Source organism: Rhipicephalus microplus, unplaced genomic scaffold (genome assembly GCF_043290135.1).
Source record: "Rhipicephalus microplus isolate Deutch F79 unplaced genomic scaffold, USDA_Rmic scaffold_17, whole genome shotgun sequence".
In the NCBI taxonomy this organism is placed as follows: domain Eukaryota; kingdom Metazoa; phylum Arthropoda; class Arachnida; order Ixodida; family Ixodidae; genus Rhipicephalus; species Rhipicephalus microplus.
Window position 1 is genome coordinate 8846699 of NW_027464590.1, and position 23034 is coordinate 8869732.

Here is a 23034-nt window from a genome sequence, read left to right on the forward strand (position 1 = left end):
GGGCTCGAAACTCCAACCTTTTAGTGAACAGCCGAACGCGCTAGCCAATAGCGTCACGGAGGTACTCGTGCTCCACTCTCTCCACGGTCATAGCACTTCTCTAAAGATATCAGTGCAAAGAAAAAAAGCGACACACCGCTCATGGGAGGTTTCGAACCTCCAACCATTTGGTTAACAGCCCAACGTGGTAGCCAATTGCGCCACGGAGACAGTCGTGCTCCACTTACACCACGGTCAGAACACTTCTCCAAAGATATCAGTGCCAAGAAAAAAAAGCGAGACACTGCTCATAGGAGGGCTCGAACCTCCAGACTTTTGGTTAACAGCCGATCGCGCTAGCCAATTCTGCCAAGGAGATAGTCGTGCTCTATTCTCACCACAGTGAAAACATTTCTCCAAAGCTATCAGCGCAAAGAAAAAAAAGAGACACACCGCTCTCAGGAGGACTCGAACCTCCAACATTTTGTTTAACAGCAGATTGCGCTAGCCAATTGCTCCAAGGAGATAGTCGTGCTCCACTCTCACCACCTTCAGAACATTTTTTCAAAGGTATCAGCGCAAAGAAAAAAAGAGACACACCGCTCATGGGAGGTTTCGAACCTCCAACCTTTTGGTTAACAGCCCAACGCGGTAGCCAATTGCGCCACGGAGACAGTCGTGCTCCACTTACACCACGGTCAGAACACTTCTCCAAAGATATCAGTGCCAAGAAAAAAAAGCGAGACACTGCTCATAGGAGGGCTCGAACCTCCAGACTTTTGGTTAACAGCCGATCGCGCTAGCCAATTCCGCCAAGGAGATAGTCGTGCCCTACTCTCACCACAGTGAAAACATTTCTCCAAAGCTATCAGCGCAAAGAAAAAAAAGAGACACACCGCTCTCAGGAGGACTCGAACCTCCAACATTTTGGTTAACAGCCGAACGCGCTAGCCAATTGCGTCACGGAGTTAGTTCTGCTCCACTCTCACCACCATCAAAACATTTTTCCAAAGATATCAGTGCAAAAAAAAGCGACAGACTGCTCATGGGAGGGCTCGAACATCCAACCTTTTGGTTAACAGCCGATCGCGCTAGCCATTGCACCACGCACCCAACCGCGCTCCACTCTCACCACCGTCAGAACGTTTCTCAAAGCTATCAGCGCAAAGAAAAAAAAGAGACACACCACTCTTCGGAGGGCTCCAACCTACAACCTTTTGGTTAACAGCCGAACGCGCTAGCCAATTGCGCCACGGAGACAGTCGTGCTTCACTCTCACCACAGTCAGAACACTTCTCGAAAGATATCAGTGCCAAGAAAAAAAAGAGGCACACTGCTCTCGGGAGGGCTCGAACCTCCAACCTTTTGCTTAGCAGCCGACGCAATAGCAGATTGCACCACGGAGACAGCCGTGCTCCACTCTCACTACCGTCAGAACAATTCTCCAAAGCTATCATCGCAAAGAAAAAAAAGAGGCACACTGCTCTCGGGAGGGCTCGAACCTCCAACCTTTTGCTTAACAGCCGACGCAATAGCAGGTTGCGCCACGGAGACAGTCGTGCTCCACTCTCACCATCGTCAGAACATTTCTCAAAAGCTATCAGCGCAAAGAAAAAAAAGAGACACACCGCTCTTGGGAGGCTTGAACCTCCAACCTTTTGGTTAACAGCCGAACGCTCTAGGTACTAGCGTCACGTAGGTAGTCGTGCTCCACTCTCACCCCCATCAGAACATTTTCCAAAGGTATCAGCGCAAAGAAAAAAGAGACACACCGCTCATGGAAGGGATCGAACCTCCAACCTTTTGGTTATTATCCGAACGCGCTAGCCAATTGCGCCACGGAGACAGTCGTTCTCCACTCTCACTACCGTCAGAACACTTCTCCAAAGATATCAGTGCAAAGAAAAAAAGCGACACACCGCTCATGGGAGGGCTTGAAGTTCCAACATTTTGGTTAACAGCCGATCGCGCGAGCCAATTGCGCCAAGAAGATAGTCGTGCTCCACTCTCACCACCTTCAGAACATTTTTCCAAAGGTATCAGCGCAAAGAAAAAAAGACACACCGCTCATGGGAGGTTTCGAACCTCCAACCTTTTGGTTAACAGCCCAACGCGGTAGCCAATTGCGCCACGGAGACAGTCGTGCTCCACTTACACCACGGTCAGAACACTTCTCCAAAGATATCGGTGCCAAGAAAAAAAAGCGACACACTGCTCATGGGAGGGCTCGAACCTCCAACCCTTTGGTTAACAGCCGATCGCGCTAGCCCATTCCGCCAAGGAGATAGTCGTGCTCTACTCTCACCACAGTCAAAACATTTCTCCAAAGCTATCAGCGCAAAGAAAAAAAAAGAGACACACCGCTCTTGGGAGGGCTCCAACCTACAACCTTTTGGTTAAGAGCCGAACGCGCTAGCCAAATACCTCACGGAGGTAGTCGTGCTCCAATCTCACCACCTTCAGAACACTTCTCCACAGATATCAGTGCCAAGCAAAAAAGCGACACACTGCTCATGGGAGGACTCGAACCTCCAACCTTTTGATTAACAGTTGATCGCGCTAGCCGATTCTGCCGCGGAAACAGTCGTGCTCCACTCTCACTGCCATCAGAACAATTCTCCAAAGCTATCAGTGCAAAGAAAAAGAGAGGCACACTGCACTCGGGAGGGCTCGAACCTCCAACCTTTTGCTTAGCAGCCGACGCAATAGCAGATTTCACGACGGAGACAGTCGTGCTCCACTCTCACTACCGTCAGAATAATTCTCCAAAGCTATCAGCGGAAAGAAAAAAAAGAGGCACACTGCTCTCGGGAGGGCTAGAACCTCCAACCTTTTGCTTAACAACCGACGCAATAGCAGATTGCTCCAAGGAGATAGTCGTGCTCTACTCTCACCACAGTCAGAACATTTCTCCAAAGCTATCAGCGCAAAGAAAAAAAAGAGACACACCAGTTTCGGGAGGACTCGAACCTCCAACCTTTTGTTTAACAGCAGATTGCGCTAGCCAATCGCTCCAAGGAGATAGTCGTGCTCTACTCTCACCACAGTCAGAACAATTCTCCAAAGCTATCAGCGCAAAGAAAAAAAGAGACACACCGCTCTCGGGAGGACTCGAAACTCCAACCTTTTGGATAACATCCAAACGCGCTAGCCAATTGCGCCACGGAGACAGTCGTTCTCCACGCTCACCACGGTCAGAACACTTCTCCAAAGATATCAGTACAAAGAAAAAAAGCGACACACCGCTCATGGGAGGACTCGAAGTTCCAACCTTTTGGTTAAGAGCCGATCACGCTAGCCTATTGCGCCAAGAAGATAGTCGTGCTCCACTCTCACCACCGTCAGAACATTTCTCCAAAGCTGTCAGCGCAAAGAAAAAAAGAGACACACCGCTCTTGGGAGGGCTTGAACCTCCAACCTTTTGGTTAACAGCCGAATGCGCTAGCTACTAGCGTCAAGGAGGTAGTCGTGCTCCACTCTCACCACCATCAGAACATTTTCCAAAGGCATCAGCGCAAAGAAAAAAGAGACACACCGCTCATGGGAGGGATCGAACCTCCAACCTTTTGGTTAACATCCAAACGCGCTAGCCAATTGCGCCATGGAGACAGTCGTTCTCCACTCTCACCACGGTCAGAACACTTCTCCAAAGATATCAGTGCAAAGAAAAAAAGCGACACACCGCTCTCGGGAGGCCTCGAACCTCCAACCTTTTGCTTAACCGCCAACGCACTAGCAGATTGCGCCACGGAGACAGTCGTGCTCCACTCTCACCACCATCAGAACATTTCTTCAATGATATCAGCGCAAAGAAAAAAAAGAGACACTCCGCTCTCGGGAGGGCTAGAACCTCTAATCTTTTGGTTAACAGCTGAACGCGCTTGCCCATTGCGTCACGGAGGTAGTCGTGCTCCACACTCACCGCGGTCAGAACACTTCTCCAAAAATATCAGCGCAAACAAAAGAAGAGACACACCGCTCTCGTGAGGGCTCGAACCTCCAATCTTTTCGTTAACAGCCGAACGCGCTAGCAAATTGCGCCACGGAGACAGTCGTGCTCCACTTACACCACGGTCAGAACACTTCTTTAAAGACATCAGTGCCAAGAAAAAAAAGCGAGACACTGCTCATGGGAGGGCTCGAACCTCCAACCTTTTGGTTAGCAGCCGATCGCGCTACAAAATTTCGCCAAGGAGATAGTCGTGCTCAACTCTCAGCACAGTAAAAACATTTCTCCGAAGCTATCAGCGCAAAGAAAAAAAAAGAGACACACCGCTCTTGGGAGGGCTCCAACCTACAACCTTTTGGTTAACAGCCGAACGCGCTAGCCAAATACCTCACGGAGGTAGTCGTGCTCCAATCTCACCACCTTCAGAACATTTTTCCAAAGGTATCAGAGCAAAGAAAAAAGAGACACACCGCTCATGGGAGGTTTCGAACCTCCAACATTTTGGTTAGCAGCCCAATGCGCTAGCCAATTGTGCCACGGAGACAGTCGTGCTCCATTCTCACCACAGTCAGAACACTTCTCCACAGATATCAGTGCCAAGAAAAAAAAGCGACACACTGCTCATGGGAGGACTCGAACCTCCAACCTTTTGATTAACAGTTGATCGCGCTAGCCGATTCTGCCACGGAAACAGTCGTGCTCCACTCTCACTACCATCAGAACAATTCTCCAAAGCTATCAGTGCAAAGAAAAAAAGAGGCACACTGCACTCGGGAGGGCTCGAACCTCCAACCGTTTGCTTAGCAGCCGACGCAATAGCAGATTCCACCACGGAGACAGTCATGCTCCACTCTCACTATCGTCAGAATAATTCTCCAAAGCTATCAGCGCAAAGAAAAAAAAGAGGCACACTGCTCTCGGGAGGGCTAGAACCTCCAACCTTTTGCTTAACAACCGACGCAATAGCAGATTGCTCCAAGGAGATAGTCGTGCTCTACTCTCACCACAGTCAGAACATTTCTCCAAAGCTATCAGCGCAAAGAAAAAAAGGGACACACCACTCTCGGAAGGACTCAAACCTCCAACCTTTTGTTTAAAGGCAGATTGCGCTATCCATTTGCTCCAAGGAGACAGTCGGTCTCCACTCTCACCACGGTCAGAACACTTCTCCAAAAATATCAGTACAAAGAAATAAAGCGACACACCGCTCATGGAAGGACTCGAACCTCCAACCTTTTGGTTAACAGCCGATCGCGCTAGCCAATTGCGCCAAGAAGATAGTCGTGCTCCACTTTCACCACCTTCAGAACATTTTTCCAAAGGTATCAGCGCAAAGAAAAAAAGAGACACACCACTCATGGGAGGTTCCGAACCTCCAACCTTTTGGTTAACAGCCCAACGCGCTAGCCAATTGCGCCACGGAGACAGTTGTGCTCTACTCTCACCACGGTCAGAACACTTCTCCAAGGATATCAGTGCCAAGAAAAAAAAGCGACACACTGCTCATGGGAAGGCTCGAACCTCCAACCTTTTGGTTAACAGCCGATCGCGCTAGCCAATTGCGCCAAGGAGATAGTCGTGCTCTACTCTCACCGCAGTCAGAACATTTCTCCAAAGCTATCAGCGCAAAGAAAAAAAAGAGACACACGGCTCTCAGGAGGACTCGAACCTCCAACCTTTTGGTTAACAGCCGAACGCGCTAGCCAATTGCGTCATGAAGGTAGTCGCGCTTCACTCTCACCACCGTCAGAACATTTCTCCAAAGCTATCAGCGCAAAGAAAAAAAAGAGACACACCGCTCTCGGGAGGGCTCGAACCTCGAACCTTTTGCTTAACAGCCGACGCACTAGCAGATTGCGCCACGGAGACAATCGTGCTCCACTCTCACCACCATCAGAACTTTTCTCCAAAGCTAACAGCGCAAAGAAAAAAATGAGACACAACGCTCTCGGGAGGGCTCGAACCTCCAACCTTTTGGTTAACAGCCGAACGCGCTAGCCAATTGCGTCACAGAGGTAGTCGTGCTCCACTCTCACCACGGTCAGAACATTCTCCAAAGATATCAGCGCAGAGAAAAAAAAAGACACACCGCTCTCGGGAAGGCTCGAACCTCCAACCTTTTAGTGAACAGCCGAACGCGCTAGCCAATAGTGTCACGGAGGTACTCGTGCTTCACTCTCTCCACAATCAGAAAATTTTTCCAAAGGTATCAGTGCAAAGAAAAAAAGAGACACACCGCTCTCGGGAGGGCTCGAACCTCCAATCTCTAGGTAACAGCCAAACGCGCTAGCCAATTGCGCCACGGAGACAGTCGTGCTCCACTCTCACCACGGTCAGAGCACTTCTCTAAAGATATCAGTGCAAAGAAAAAAAGCGACACACCGCTCATGGGAGGGCTCGAACCTCCAACCTTTTGGTTAACAGCCGATCGCGCTAGCCATTGCGCCAAGGAGATAGTCGTGCTCCACTATCACCACCTTCAGAACATTTTTCCAAAGATATCAGCGCAAAAAAAAGAGACACACCGTTCATGGGAGGTTTCGAACCTCCAACCTTTTGGTTAACAGCCCAACGCGCTAGCCAATTGCGCCACGGAGACAGTCGTGCTCCGCTCTCACCACGGTCAGAACACTTCTCCAAAAATATCAGTGCCAAGAAAAAAACCGACACACTGCTCATGGGAGGGCTCGAACCTCCAACCTTTTGTTTAACAGCAGATTGCGCTAGCCAATTGCTCCAAGGAGATAGTCGTGCTCTACTCTCACCACAGTCAGAACATTTCTCCAAAGCTATCAGCGCAAAGAAAAAAAGAGACACACCGCTCTCGGGAGGACTCGAACCTCCAACCGTTTGTTTAACAGCAGATTGCGCTAGCCAATTGCTCCAAGGAGATAGTCGGGCTCTATTCTCATCACAGTCAGAACATTTCTCCAAAGCTATCAGCGCAAAGAAGAAAAGAGACACACCGCTCTCGGGAGGACTCGAACCTCCAACTATTTGGTTAACAGCCGATCGCACTAGCCAATTGCGCCAAGGAGATAGTCGTGCTCTGCTCTCACCACCGTCAGAACATTTCTTCAAAGCTATCAGCGCAAAGAAAAAAGGAGACCCACTGCTCTCGGGAGGGCTCGAACCTCCAACCTTTTGGTTAACAGCCGAACGCGATAGCCAATAGCGTCACGGAGGTAGTCGTGCTCCACTCTCACCACCATCAGAACATTTTTGCAAAGGTATCAGCGCAAAGAAAAAAAGAGACACTCGGCACATGGGAGGGATCGAACCTCCAACCTTTTGGTTAACATCCAAACGCGCTAGCTAATTGCGCCACGGAGACAGTCGTTCTCCACTCTCACCACGGTCAGAACACTTCTCTAAAGATATCAGTGCAAAGAAAAAAAGCGACACACCGCTCATGGGAGGGCTCGAAGTTCCAACTTTTGGTTAACAGCCGATCGCGCTAGCCAATTGCGCCAAGACGATAGTCGTGCTCCACTTTCACCACCTTCAGAACATTTTTCCAAAGGTATCAGCGCAAAGAAAAAAAGAGACACACTGCTCATGGGAGGTTCCGAACCTCCAACCTTTTGGTTAACAGCCCAACGCGCTAGCCAATTGCGCCACGGAGACAGTTGTGCTCCACTCTCACCACGGTCAGAACACTTCTCCAAGGATATCAGTGCCAAGAAAAAAAAGTGACACACTGCTCATGGGAACCCAGGCAGCACGCCGCCGTTGGACCAATCTTGGACCAACATCGGCTAACATCGGCACCGACGTCGGGCCGACGTCGGAAGTGCAACTTCTTCCAATGTCGGGCCGACGTTCAAGCCAATGATGGGCCGACGTTTTGCCGATGTTTTAGCCAGTATGCAACCAACATTGGGCCGACGAAGGCCCATCGTATTGCCGACAAAGCTGCCAATGTTCGGCCAACATTGGGCCTTATTTCAGCCAATCACATGCCATTTTTACGCCGATGTTTGCTGCACGACGAATATTGGCTACGGATGTACGACCGACATTGGACCAATCCAGGGCCACATTGCAGCCAATCAAATGCCGTTATTACACCGCTGTTTCCTGCACGACGAATATTGGCTACTGATTGGCTTGCCATCATGTAACCATTATTAGTAGAGAATTTTTCTTACCGGAAGATTTAAACAATATGCCTCGATGACCCACTCTTGTAGCTTTGCAGCCCTGTATACTTGGGGCAACAGAAAATTGAATGCTGAGAACTGAAAGCAGTTACTCGATCTATTTCATCTTTTATACCTCATTCCCTTTGCTAACACTAGAAGTGTAGTTCATTTTTTTACCAATTTATCTTTTGCAATAGCGAGTGCTTTATTTGGTACTGGTATTTGGTACAGCAGATCGAAAAAAGTCGTTAGGAAGTAAATGTTGAAAGCGTATGTCCCCCACTTGCAATCCCCACATATGTCCCCCACATGGTAATCGAGAATATTCATAGTTTAGAGCATTTTTTTGTAACTAAAACATGGTGATGGTGCTTCCGAATCAGCATAAGCTAGCCGAACAGTGCACCACCGACAGTCTGCAGACTATTTATTCTTTGTTTTTTTTATTTATTTGGTACAACAAAAAATGTATACATTGAAAAATATATATACACAACCAAAAAAGGCCCGCTCTACTGCAGGTCAGGTTGCGTTGGGGGCACAGTGACAGTGGTGCTGTCAAGGCCCTGGCTGCTGTGGCTGGGCAGGAAGCCAGCTGCCGCGAGCAGCCGATAATCTGCACTCTGAGAGTGGGGATCATCGGGCTGCTCCACAACAAATGCTTCTCTGAAGCGCCGCTTCCTGCCCCCACAGCGATCACCAGACCCTGGCAGCCACCTCTTAATAAAGTTGAGGGCCTCCGCCTGGTCGCACCCTGCTTTTTGGCAGATGACACCTGCATACAAGAACAGAAATACCATAGTACACATGAAGCACTGCAGTACAGAGAATACACAAGGGTACACACACATAAAACAATGAACAAGTCTAACCTGTCACTAATCTACAGAGCCTCAGGTTCACAAAGACCCTTTTCCCTTTTCTGCCATGAAGGCTGTACAGCACTTGCAGGTCATGTGCCAATACAGCCTTCATGGCATTCACACCAATTTCTCGAAGGCCACGTCTCCCAATCTGCAGGAGGTGCTTGCGCTGTAAAAAAATGCAAGAAGCATAGATGGGGTAAACGCAACAGCACATCGAAATGTTTTCATGATAAAAATCTGCAAGAAGAGGACACTGAAAACAACAACTTGAATTTTTGGGCATCACAACATTTCATTGTTTTTTTACGCTTACTTCAACTCACTTGACCTAAAATGGTTTCCACATCAGCCCTCTCACACTCAGTGTGAGAACCTTTCAGAGTCCTTCTCTGAATGCAGTTTCGCTGTTATGAAATCAAATACAACACTGTTATAACCCTTAATAAATATTGATTCTAGCTATGAAATAGTATAATTACTTTGTACAGTGCTCAAATTCCAATACACGTTTCTTCGAGGTTACAATGTCTTTGCCTGAATGTTGACCAGGAGTAGCTTCTACAGGTGAAAAACGATAAAATATGTGGAATTCAAAAAGAAGCTTGGACATGTTTTTTATCAATGCATTGTAAGCAGAGCACAACAAGATAAATGAACATGATCAAGGCGTACTAAGAGGCAACCTTAGAGCGACCAAATCTTGGTCATAGATGAAACTGATAGAAAAATAAAGGTCGCACTAGATGGTCGCACCATTTGCTGTTTATATTTTTCTGTGATAGCCAACAAAGAGGCCTCTCGCTATAGAAATCTCATCACAATAAACAAAGGTGCATTTTTCTTCACACTGCCAAATTGGGTGCATGTTAGATTTTTAAAAAAGTAAGAAATCGGCTAACACAAGGCAGGGTGAACTGTAGCTCAAAGTAGAGAGAGCCGCAGCGGACACGAAATAGGGTGATAAATAAACAAAATTACTGAATGTCTGTTTTAAGCAGGCTATTGCTAGTCACTGCCCATCAAACACACGATGCCGCCTACATCGTCTGCTAGCTTAGGACAGTTCACTCGGACTTCACAGACTATAGTAAATACAGTCGAATCTCATTAATTCCAACACATTTAATTCGAACTGACGCTGTGGTCCTATCAAAGCTATACCGCGCTCCGAAAATGCTCTCAGCACCCCGCCCAATCCTGCGGTGGCACTTCAGACACCTCATCGCTGTGCTTGAAGAAGAAAATGAAGAAAAGGAAAGAAAAGACTGCGGTGGAATGTTTGCCAAATGCCAATCTGCGACATTCCTGTGCCCCGCTTCGGCTTTTTCCGTCCCTGCCACGTAAAGACCCTTCTCCTCTTAACACTGCGCATGAAGAGAAAGAGGGGAAAAAAAGCTGTCGCAGAGAGTTGGCTCTCTCATGCCGATCTGCAACGCGCCGGTGTCACGCTTCCCTGTTTTTCGTTCCTGCTATGTAGAGACTCTTCTCCTTTCAACACCGCGCATGAAGAGAGAAAAAAAAAAAAAAGCTGCCGCGGAGTGTTTCTCTCTCGAATGCCGATCTGCTTTTCTCCAGGTGGAGACGCTCCTCCATTCTCATCATGTGCTGGCCACGCTCCGGCTGCAGCGCAGATGGTAACAGTGGAAACACAGTTGTCTTCGAAGAGTGTCAGCACTGGACATTGCCGTGCGCAACTTTTTTTGCCAGGAGAATACTGAAGCCGAAGTACAAATGCTTTGCAAACTGCACGCAAAACTTGTTGACTCGTTGCAAGGCCAACGAGTACAGACATGTATTGACTACTTTAATTAATGATGGATGTCCTGTAATTTGTGAATAAAACTTCTCCATGCACATGCATCACTGCATGGTGAGTCCTCCGCTCGTTTACCGTATTTACTCTATTCTACCGCGCCCTCGATTGTAACGCGCGCCCGATTTCCACGACAAAAAAAAAAAGACATCGGTTGCAACGCGCACCCTTTTTTCTCGTTGGCCCGCTTGATCACACCACTAGCGAAAACGACTCTTTTTGAGAGCGTCTTCCATTCAAATATGAAGTACGGGGGAAGCTTATGCTTATCTGACGTGCAACAGAGCATTGCTGTCACTCTAGTTTTACCCTGGCCCGATGTCAGTACACAAACTTGCTTCGCCCCCTTCTCCTAGACGGTTGAGGTGCCAGGCATGTCGAAGTAAAGAGGCGTGTGATCGGCATTCCCGATTTGCCCAAGCAGGTAGCCGTTGTTGTGCCGCAAGTTTAGGAGGAACCTCTGAAGACTCTGAAGCTTTTCTTCGTACTCCTCCAGCAACTTCAAGCATATGCCCATTCGCCTTCGGAGGGAAAAGCCTTTTCTCTTCATAAAGTTCGTTAGCTAGCACCTGCTCGCTTTAAAATGGCTCTGCATTAGCCCTTTTTCTAAGGCTAACTGCATAGCCTGCACTTGGAGCAGTTCTGTCGTCATGGGCCGCTGTGCCGCTCACTGCTTAATCACATACTCGCAGAGCAGCTCTTCAATTTGTGGAAACCGACCCTGCTGTGGTCCACTGAAGCCTTGCGTGAATCTCTGCTGTCGACAATATTCTGCTTTTGTTTTCGCCAGTCCCGCACGCACGTTTCGGGAACTCCGAATGACCGCGATGCGACCCGATTTCTGTCCGTTCCGGCACACGCGACGACTTTTCTTTTAGAAGCAGCATTGTGGTGCACTCGAGTTTTTGGAGTCGGCCCTACCATGCCGTCGATGCTAATGTACTACAAGATGACGAACTCCTCAGCACACGTATGAAGTGCCGCACATGGGAAACACGTAGGCAGAAATGACCGACGCGCCATGCCGACGCACGTAGGGGGCGGCCATTTTGTAAGTGGCGATGCCAATAGAATGACCATATTCAGTTTTTTTTTTCGTACTCGATTCTAACGCACATGCGATTTATGAACTCTCTTAACCGAAAAAAAGGTGCGTGTTAGATTCAAGTAATTACGGTAACTTTCATTATTTTGAACTTCTTTTAATTTGAACAAATTTTCTGGCCTCTTTGAGTACGAATTATTCATATTCGACTGTAGTACAGTGGCTCATAAGATAACCTGACTAGTTTGTTTCCCGAAACACAGTATCTTAAAGCAGTACTAAATTTCTGCATGTTACATAGGCATATTAAAAATCAAGAAATATACACCAAAGCCGCAGCCACAGCTTTACTCTGCACAGCTGCCTCTGCTGCCTCCACTTCTCCAATTGTACCAGCAGGCAGCCGGGGAAGGTCAGAGGGGCGCTGTGCTGGCTGGGCGTGCTGAGGCACGGACAAGAGCCGTACCTTGTGCTTCAGCTGTCGCACCTCCTGCAGAACCTCTCTTTGTTGCTGCCGGATGCCAAGTTGGATCCGCAGGATCCGTAGCAATAGAGCTGAAACATACAACAGTACATACCATATTTACTCGCACAATTTGCATCCTCACATAATTTGCTCACCAGTATAATTAGCCAGCCTGCTTTACTACAAGAAACTTTTTGCTCGCATACTTTGCCCTCCCCAACCAGCCCGAGCCACCTTGCCAGCACACACACAGACACATTTGACTTCATGATGCTCTGGTCAGGCACATCTCTTGTCGAGCAGGCAAGTGCAGTCTTACACAAAATGGACTGAGTGCAAGGTCCCTTCTTCCATAAACTTTTATGCTTTCCCTAGAATATCGAACTTGAAAACTGAAACCTGTTTATGTGTAGTCCGAAATGCCTAAAGGTTTGCCTCCTATCTTCCCACCTCTTCCACGGCAAGAATGTATTCCCGAGACACAGCACAGATGTTGAACGCGTGCAAGGGCCTGTCACATCAACTAGATGAGGCAGATTTTCGCACTCATTTTTTTTTTTCGGTTTCGCCATCTGGCCATTGCGTTTTTACCGTTCCTTGTGATAGGCTACAATAATTATATACGAGGCAGATTGCTGTTATAAAGCTTACCGAAGAAAACTGAAACCGTGCTACCGCTAAGCACATCAGCGTGGAGTTCTTCGACATGCAATATTCAGTATGGGAGCCAGCAGAAGAGTGCGTTGAATAAGACTTAGCATAGAAGCTTGGGTGTGTTGGTTAGATATCGGAGGGAACACAACGCAATAGAAGACTGGGACAAGGAATGGACACACACACACATGAAGGGCGACACACACAGCACTGTGTTGGCATCGCGCTTCCTTGTCTGCATCTTACTTTACGTTGGGTTCCCGACAATTATTGGAGAGTACTTATGTTCTCTGGTATAACCCTGTCGTGGGAACTGGTTTGTGTGAGCACTGTTCGGAAGAACTTCAAGAAAATGGGGGCATTTGAACAGGCTTAGCAAACAAATGACAATCCGCTTTGAGACAGCTGTGACAGCGCCTGCAACATATATTCCAAGTTGAGCTTTTAGGCCAGCGATTCCTACTAGCTTCACACATGACCGGATTGACAAAAAAAGTACACATAATACGCGAGTATATACCGCATTTAACTCTGTAGCTTCGATGAACCAGGCAGATACACAAATTTATCCAAAACTCCATTGATTATGTTGCAAAATTATTCAACAAACAAATTGCGATGTTATCAATGTTACTATACGATTGTGGCACTTTACCATTGCAGCTTTCCAAGAGGCACACATAGTGCAGCGTTAGTTCACCACTCGCAGTTAATTGTATGCAGTAGGTTGCTCACAGCAACTGACTGCATGCAATGGTGAACATCTTGCATGCTTGCACCGCTGTTTCAGCATGCTGGCTGCTTCCCATACGGCTATCAATTGATGTTCACAAAATTGGGAAGATGAAGAAAGACTACACAGTGCCCTCTGGCCACCCTATACTCCAAACCTCCAGCCTACAAACAAACAAAAGAAACAGAAGTATGCAAATGAATATTATTCCTAATGCAGCTGGAATGGAGTGTAGTTTTCACCAATTCTGTGTGTTAAGTCAATATGGAGTGAGTTAACTCCATAAAGTAGCTTTTCTCATAACAGTGTTCACTCTATTGTAACACAAGAAGTGACTTCATAGCATCTAGAAGGAAAAATAGAATCTTCAGTATATGATAGAAATGTGAGGCTCTACCTTAAAACAACAATAATCTGGAAAAAGAACTTATTACATTCGAAAAAAAAAAAGGTAGCACAGTTGATCCCTTTTACAAGAGACACTGATGTAACAGACAAACGGGGATAAGAGGCACCAGTGTGCAGGCTGACATTTGGCCCATCATGCATCAGGCACTCCGTAGATGCGCCTGTGCAGCCGGGAGCCCTACAGTCAAGCATGCTGAGCAAGACTGTTGACCACTGTACAATGACACATTGCCACAAAATTTCAAAACTTCATTTCACAGACTTCTGCAAAAGCTTCTTACACTCTTGCATAATTTTTGCACAAGCTTCTCTCATTCTTGCATGATTTTCGTCAGAACATATAAGTGTTGAAAGTTGTATGTCCCCAAAAACTTGCACAATACAAATAGCATACATTAAAGTCTATCACTTAATACGTGCATAGTGTAACAATGAAAGGAAACTCACGCATGGTTTGCTCCGAGCCTTCCCCGTGCGGTGCCTCCTTGAGCCTTGGAGGGCACTGTACAGCTAGAGCAAAGTAGCATCAATCCAGTGTTAATGGCAGGTTAACAAGACAACAAAACTAACCCCCATATTCATAAACGCTCCCCGACTCGACTTTCACCCTTCACTTGACAGAGTTGAGCACTGTGCCGCTGCTCGTTTGAAAGCGACGCTGCGCTACTCGAGAATCACAGCAGATTATTGCTGACATGCAGCAATTTTCTCTGCTTAGAGACGGCGCTCCCATCAGCCATCTCAAATGAAGGTGAAGCGTTGAGTGGAGGGACGTTCTAGAATAGGGGGTAAGATTGGTTACAAGAACACTACAATAGACACACTTAATTTTTACACTTCATCTATATTGCACAGCTACACACATTCTGCATCCTTATAATGCAACATATACATACAGGCTTATAAAGTAAACACTGTGGGCTGCTCAAATAACACCTACACAAAAAGATTACCCAAAAGTGGCCATGCGCAAAGTACTTTTATTTGAAACTCGCAAAACTTTTGCGGTGATGGAGAATAAATAAGACAGGTTACGCTTGGAGGCACATGAGACCTTCGCAGCTTTCATAAAGTACAAAAAACAATATGGTATGTGTGTGTGTATGTACGCATGAAGCTTCAGCCTTTACATACGGTTTCTTGAAAGAATCGACTATGAATTTTATGGCACCTGTGTCCTTCAGCGCAATTGAAAGCCTGCTGATCAGTGTGTGCAATTGTGGAATAGTTACATGAAAAATGGCGTGAAACACCTAAAATCAAATTTTTCTAGCTAGGAAATATGCAGCTGTGAAATATGCAACAGTGGGAGGTGACCACAAGAGTGATTTGAGTGTAAGCGGCAGTATTCTGCATTCATGCACCCCGCCATTTTCAACTGTTGCCCAAAAGCAGCACCACTTCAGCGTGGTACTTTTTTTTTTACATCATAAACAGCACGGAATACAGCGAGGATGAAAACAACATATGCAATTAAATTTTGAGCACTATTTATGGTGCGCATGATTGATTGATTGATATGTGGGGTTTAACGTCCCAAAACCACTATATGATTATGATAGACGCCGTAGTGGAAGGCTGCGGAAATTTAGACCACCTGGGGTTCTTTAACGTGCACCTAAATCTGAGCACACGGGCCTACAACATTCCCGCCTCCATCGGAAATGCAGCCGGGATTCGAACCCGCGCCCTGCGTGTCAGCAGCCGAGTACCTTAGCCACTAGACCACCGCGGCGGGGATGGTGCGCATGAAAAAAAAAAAAAAAAGGCCTTTGTACAACGACGAATTCATAATTTGCCTTCACGGACCTCCTGTTAGGCTGCACCACATACAGATTTCCTGTGGCTTTCAAAAGAGATTTGAAAAAAAAAAAAAAAATAATAACCGTGTTTACTCTCGTCATGAGCGCACTCACTAAGTCACCCTCATTTCAGTCGCCAAAATTTTGAATTTTTGTTTCTTCCACATATTAAACACACACCTTACGTTCATCTGCTGAAGTCCCACGGGCTCCCCCCCCCCCCCTTGCCGCCTTCGCTCACTGCACCGTGCCATTTTATTTTTGTTTCTATTTGTTCACGGAACGTCCCCTGTCTTTTTTAATTATCTCTTGTAACATATGTGGCATTATCTTGTTCCCGAGGTGCCACAGGTGCTCTGCTATGTAGATGCACCATTAAACTAGTATTTTTGATCAACTGTGCATTTCTGATGTTTACCTTGCAAGTACGTAAAACTGGCATGCTTCTTGATCTACGATACACATGTGGCTTGTCTCACTTTGAAGGAAAAGTTAGCATACAATGGTGTAAATGCTTAGAATTCGAAATATTGAGGCAGCAGCACATTGGAGATGATCATATGGTAAAGAAACAAGTGCTGCCTTATTACTGGCAAGTTGTCACTTATATGTACAAATAAATTTTGCGAGCTAAAGAAAGTACAAAAGCACAGCGAGGCTATGATGTGGTTCAACCTGTGGATTCACTTCATTTATCACGCCATATGATGAAGCTTCCTTTGGTAAAACTGCTCAGATAAGAAAAAAAGTTTGCTGTCCAATACAGCAACTATACAAAGTGTGCACGTGCATCTCGCAGCACCTTTTCTTCACTTCCGAAATGCGCCACCAACATGCCCGGGCACCAACCGAATCTATCGCCTACAACTGCCATGTTGTCTCCTCGTGCTTGCACCCGTTTAGTTTTGCCTCACGATGAAAGTTTGAGAAATTATGAGCTGCTAGTGAGGCAAGTTGATTTAGTAGTCCACGCAGAGGGAGCAGAGCTTAGGGTGTTTCTTCGCTGAAAGTTATAACCTGAAATTGAGAACGCACATTCCGATTTTCCTAAAAGTACCAGCGTATTTGGCTGGTGCAGATTAACAAAAGCTACTTGAAGAAACTTTGCAATATTTGCATCTTCAGGTGCAACTTCATTACGGGTAAGTGCCATAGCCAAGTATTTACCTGCAAACAGATATAGCTTACCAAGATACTGTACATACAAACTTGTCCACAGTTAAAATCATGATGGCGAGGAAGGCGGTTAAAATCGTGATGGCGATCGCGGAGATTTGGTATTGCATTGAAACAAACTATAAAGAATGGGAAACAATATTAGTTCACTTTGAAGTATAGCCGATCGGTTCAAGTTGGGCGTCAGGATTTTTTTTAATTGGTCAATTAATTCTATACACGGTCTCTATCATGTTCAGTGACTCCACTGTACATTAGCGTACAACAAAAGCAAAATACAAAGTGAAAAGTGTGTTAAAGCATACGCGAAAAATAAAGTGATGACTGGCATTACCGCGGCACACACCACGCAAAGTCCCTATCTGCCTTGTATAATATTTTCCTCGACTATTTCCACAAATTTCAATCAAAGAGGCTCAAGCTCAACATCAGCACTGTTTAAAACACTTGGGGGGGAGGGGGGCATTGCTACTTTGGTGACGTAGGCCGTGACAATATATTCATACTATTATATCTCTTGTAAACTTGCCTAGCTCTGCACGACTAGTTTTCGATGGGAGCAGCTGCGCTTCGCACAACCACTCTTAAAATTGCGGCTCGAGAGATTTTGAGCTTTCACTAGTTTTTGGGCCAGGCAATTTGTAGTGAAAGCAAGATAATAGGCCCTCATAGGTTGTGGCGGGCAGCCGGTGTACGCCGTGGCTGGTATATGTGTCGCACATCTTGATTGTCTGGTCTTGTATCGAGTGAACGAGCGAGGCCTTCCTAATCCAATGAGCTCGTTAAAGTAAGACAACAAAAAACCACAATGCTTCCACATCGTTCACAGCAACAGATGACGAGCCCCCAACAAACCGCACTGCAGCACGTGAACTGCCGTAGGTACCCAGGGAGTTACCCGGGCATGGCGGGAGAGGGCGACAACGGCAGAAGTGACATCACAAGAACACTATGTATAGAGGGGACATTTAAAGACTTTTTTCCCATTTTTAAACTTCGTGCACTGTTCTGTCACAATTTATAGCTCAGAATAGTTGTATTTTGAAAAGGGCACTAATTCATAAGCCCAATGGTTGTGGGGGTGCTGGCACCCCCCCCCCCTGTAAAGTTGTCTGCGCCGCGTGGCGCACGTGTCTCGCCCCAAGGCTTTGTTGCGGTGGTGACCACCGCCGGGCGATAGATGGCGTTGTGTTTGCTTTCAGTACCACTGTTGGTAGAGTGGTAGCGCCGGTGGTGGCCCCTGGCGGAAGGCAGGCCTTGGCGGTGGGCGAGCGTTGAGCGGGTCTCTTCTGCGCGTGGCGGCTGCCGCGAACGGTTGTCTGTAGCGCGGGTCCCCGGTGCTCGGCACCGCGGGCTTCGCGCCGGGGTCCCGCGTGTAAGGTCAGGCGTTGGCGACGCCGCCTTGGGTATGTGCTAGTGTGTTGGGTGTGTTAGTGTGTGTTTATCATGTTATTGTGTGTTTAGTGTTTCACTGCATTATGTTGTTTGTATGGTTTAGTGTTAATTGAAATTGTTGTATCATTCGGCGGACGATATCGTCGTCTAAATTAGTTAATAAATGTATGTATGTTGTGGGCTTTGTACCGACCGTGTCCACTGTGTCCGTTCACTCCAAGAGCGTGGCGTGGCGGTGCGCGCGTTCGCCTCGCCGAGACCCCACACTGGCGCCCAACGTGGGGCTCTTGGAGTATCGGACGACAGTTTTTGCGGTTCGGTACAGGGATTTTGTTAGAGCCGGAGTAGAGTAGGCCTAGGGGGGACTTCTTTGCTAGCGTCGGTGATGTGCTTTGTTGAGAAGCGAGGGGATTGGTTTTGTAACGTGTTTCAATTTGTCGGCAGGTTGACTTTCTATTTTTTTTTTTTTGCTCGCAAGTGTTCTTATTTTTTTTGTTAGTTTTCAAAAACGTTGAATTAGGACGAGAGCCATGCGGTCCGCATCCTGGGGTGAGCAAGGCCTAGAGCACGTGGTTTGTAGGCCAGGCCCGAAGCGAGTGAGTACGGAAGCCTCGTGGGTGGTCCGATTTTCTGTAAATAGCTTCTTCTATCTCTTTGGGCTCAGGGAGCCGGGCGTCGTTGCTGACTTGTATTGCGGCTCGACGCCGGGGCGTCGTGACACCGCCCGGGGCGGTGGACGCCGATCGCTCGGTAAGCTGCTGTGTGCGGCGAGCGATAGGGCCACCTCACAGAGTGGACGTCTCCTCGCGGCTGCCTCTTCTGCGCCTAGGCTGGGTGCTGGGTGGATGCCGGTTGTTGCCGAGCGACTCATTAGGCCTAAGGCTCTGCGCAGCCGCCTGTCGCACGTGGCACAACTAGGTGGATCGTAGCGTTGAGGTGTTGCGCTCTGCTTCCCTCACTTTTTTTTTCTTGTGAGCACGAGTTAGGAAAAGTGATTTTTGTTTTTATTTTGATGGGCGTCTCGGCCGCCACCGATGTATTAGCTAGCAGTACTGACCACCGTACCACGTGGCCGAAAAGCCTGAAGCTCCCTCCCCTGGGCCGCGCTCCTTTGTTTCTTTCGAGTTTGTTTTTTGTTGATGTATTCAGCGGGAGGGATGTCATCCACGGCCGGCTGTCCTGCATATCGTCAGCGTCACTGGCCAGGAATGCGGTCGTGAGGTCGGGCGATGGAGATGCCTGGGACCTGCGCAACTGCCTGCAGTCCGGCGCCCTCGCGAATGCTGGTCGCAACTGGAAGACGTGTCGGTGCTAGCGACGGATGGTCGCGCCGACGGCAACGTTGCTGTTGCGGGGCCGGTACTGAGGTGAAGCCTAGCCGGACAGTGCAGCAGTGTCGACCAGCGGCGGTGTCGTGGTGCAAGGACATTATGGTCGTGCGATATCATTTTTTTGTTAAAGCTTGTGTAGCTAATTTTCGATTTTGGGATATGGTTTGATTTAAGGTTGGGGGAATGTGGGGGTGCTGGCACCCCCCCTCCCCCTGTAAAGTTGTCTGCGCCGCGTGGCGCACGTGTCTCGCCCCAAGGCTTTGTTGCGGTGGTGACCACCGCCGGGCGATAGATGGCGTTGTGTTTGCTTTCAGTACCACTGTTGGTAGAGTGGTAGCGCCGGTGGTGGCCCCTGGCGGAAGGCAGGCCTTGGCGGTGGGCGAGCGTTGAGCGGGTCTCTTCTGCGCGTGGCGGCTGCCGCGAACGGTTGTCTGTAGCGCGGGTCCCCGGTGCTCGGCACCGCGGGCTTCGCGCCGGGGTCCCGCGTGTAAGGTCAGGCGTTGGCGACGCCGCCTTGGGTATGTGCTAGTGTGTTGGGTGTGTTAGTGTGTGTTTATCATGTTATTGTGTGTTTAGTGTTTCACTGCATTATGTTGTTTGTATGGTTTAGTGTTAATTGAAATTGTTGTATCATTCGGCGGACGATATCGTCGTCTAAATTAGTTAATAAATGTATGTATGTTGTGGGCTTTGTACCGACCGTGTCCACTGTGTCCGTTCACTCCAAGAGCGTGGCGTGGCGGTGCGCGCGTTCGCCTCGCCGAGACCCCACATGGTTCAAGGATGGGTGCATTTAGGGGGCCCATTCTACGTTTTACTTATGCCCTTCAAGAACTTGCTTACAGGGCCAAAGTCCTGTTTCAGAAAGAACACGCTAGTGCGTGGCCAGCAGTCCGTCAAGCATTAGTGCTGGTGAGATTTGGAAATGCAGCGCATGAGCATCCTCATCTGCTACTTCTCTGCTCATGCTCTCGGGGCTTACTTGCGAGGCACGGTCCTTCGCACTTTTCATTTTCACACTGTAAATCAACTGATACCAACTCTGCCTTCCATTATTTAATAAACCAATATTTCATGGTCACGAGGACGAGCTTAAAATGTTTGCTACATCAGACCTGAACAGCATTTTAAGTCATCGAAACTTGCTAGTTGCAGCGAGCATTATGCGAAAAATATGATGTGCTTTACGGTGACAACTTGCAAAACACTGCAGCAACGATTAAAATCATGCATTTTTTGTGCTCACAGGAAATCCCTGAAGCAGGAGGCACTGGGCTAGATAAATTGTGCAGCTAAAATACGGATGCGCTTTCCAATGCTGTCATGCGTACAGGCGGAGAAATGGCAGACAAAACTGGGCGCACCCCGATTCTATGCGCATGCGTCCCATTCACAAGCCTCGCTGCCAGTTAGCACTACATGGCTCACTGTCCATGAGCTCGCTTGTTTCCTGTAACAGTGGACCATACGGTACACCTATTTAAAAACGAGGATAGAATGTATATAATGCAGCATCTGATGAAGCCATGACGATGTGTTGCTGATGAAATCTGGAACTCTAGTTAGTACCCTTACTGTTAACCAGCCGACCGACTAGCAAAAAGATTTGCGACTGAAATGATGGCATCTACACCTGCCCTTAAAGGGACACTGAACAAAGTTTTTGCCGCCGAGATTTTCAGCCAAAGCAAAGGATTGGGCCATGAAATTCATAGACAATAATAATTTCAAGCAGAAACTACGAAAACATACTGAATTTAATGAGCCTTTTACAAAATGCCGCGTCTAGCTCTTAAACACGGCGTTTTCTAAAAGGTCGCGACATTTATTTTTCAAGTTTTTTTTTTGTTATTCAAGACAAATCTACGGTGCATTGTTCACAGAAAACAAAATTGCCTCGGTAAGATTTCTTTGCGAGCAGCTTACTAATTTTAAGGCAGGCGCGTTGATTCGTGAACTGAAGGATGCGAGTGATCGATCTTGCCTGCTAGTGGCTAGGCGACAAAGGCTTTACCTCATGTCCTGGTGTAGCTAAGTCACGCAAATGGAGCAGAAAATGTGCATTATCATTTATTTCACCTAAATATCACACGTATGTGACTTATTGCCGGTGACAGGTGATCAGGATGAAGTCGACAAGTTGCAAATCTGAACAAGAATTCACTCGAATGAAAAACCAACCTATACTCACGTGCACGGTGAAGTCGAACATGTCGTCCGTCAATGTTGTCGCTGATGCCCGAAGGAAAAGAGAAGAGGACAAGCGACGGGGTCGTCTCTTTCTATAAAGTCGGCGGAACTGCCAGCACGGCCAACACAAAAGGCATCGGGTTGACATTCCTCTATCTGGGCATCAGTAGCTCCACCCGGGCATGCAGCTGCTACTGGTTCTACTACTATCCTCTTCCCCGTGCCTCTTCCCGACATTGCAGTGTTGCTGCCATACTCGCGAACCTTTTTACATTAAAGCACGCAATCATGTATTATCGTGCGCCATACTAAACTTAAAAACAGTGCGCCGGTACATTAGATCACGAAGCGCGGTCCACGCCATCACAAGAGCAATTAGAGAAATGAAACAAAGAAAACAAAAATGTATAAAATATTTTGTCTCAATACGATCCGAAATCAGTTTCCTGCAGCGGATTTTGGCTCTGTATGAACGGCCAAGCCAGTGCCAAGCCAAGCTTGCGTCCCTGATCAGCTGTTTGTTTCCATCGAGAATTCAACAGTGAACTGGCAATTTGTTCAGATGATATTGCTAAAGGGCTTGAAATTGAATATTTCTCTACGTACTACTGCTGTACTTTTCCTCTCTGTTTCCTGACCACAGTGATGAGATTGAGGAGGTTACAATTTAGAAAACAGCAAGTGCAGCTCAAGCATTGCTACTATCGCTGTTTCGGTAATAAAATGTTACAAAGATTTTGCCCCGCGACCTGCTTGCCGTGTTCGAGCACCCAGTAGAAATTTACGGTGCCGCGTTTGAAAGAGTTGAATAAAGTTGCAATATTACGAAAGAAAGGCTCTGAAGCAACATCGTATTTTATCAGGCCTACACCTCCCACACCTAGACGAGTAAAACTCGTCGATATTATCTTGCAAAGCTGTGTATAATATTTAAAACACATTCTTTAGCCCACGATGAATTGTTCTCTCGTGTGGCTTCTCCGTTTGGTACTGTCATGTTAACTTACAAAGGCAACTTTCCATATTTAGTCTCTTTAGATGTTGCAAAAGCTTGACACGTGGTGTGTATGCCATACTGATAA

General features: G+C 47.4%; 1 protein-coding gene across 3 annotated transcripts; it reads right to left on the reverse strand.

The window, feature by feature from the left end:
• Positions 1-8499: 8499 nt before the first annotated feature.
• On the reverse strand, positions 8500-22277 carry LOC142785030 (uncharacterized). Of its 3 annotated transcripts, none has more exons than XM_075883456.1 (5): positions 21954-22277; positions 14506-14560; positions 12264-12352; positions 8946-9105; positions 8500-8848 (listed from the first exon to the last, which is right to left on the reverse strand). In XM_075883456.1, the coding sequence occupies exons 1-5, from the start codon at positions 22098-22100 to the stop codon at positions 8586-8588; spliced, it is 714 nt and encodes a 237-aa protein (XP_075739571.1). In that variant the 5' UTR covers positions 22101-22277; the 3' UTR covers positions 8500-8585. The 3 variants fall into 3 exon arrangements, with proteins under 3 accessions (XP_075739571.1, XP_075739572.1, XP_075739570.1); XM_075883457.1 differs by having other exon boundaries at positions 14506-14568; XM_075883455.1 differs by having other exon boundaries at positions 14506-14568; positions 21944-22277.
• Between the last annotated feature and the right edge of the window lie 757 nt (positions 22278-23034).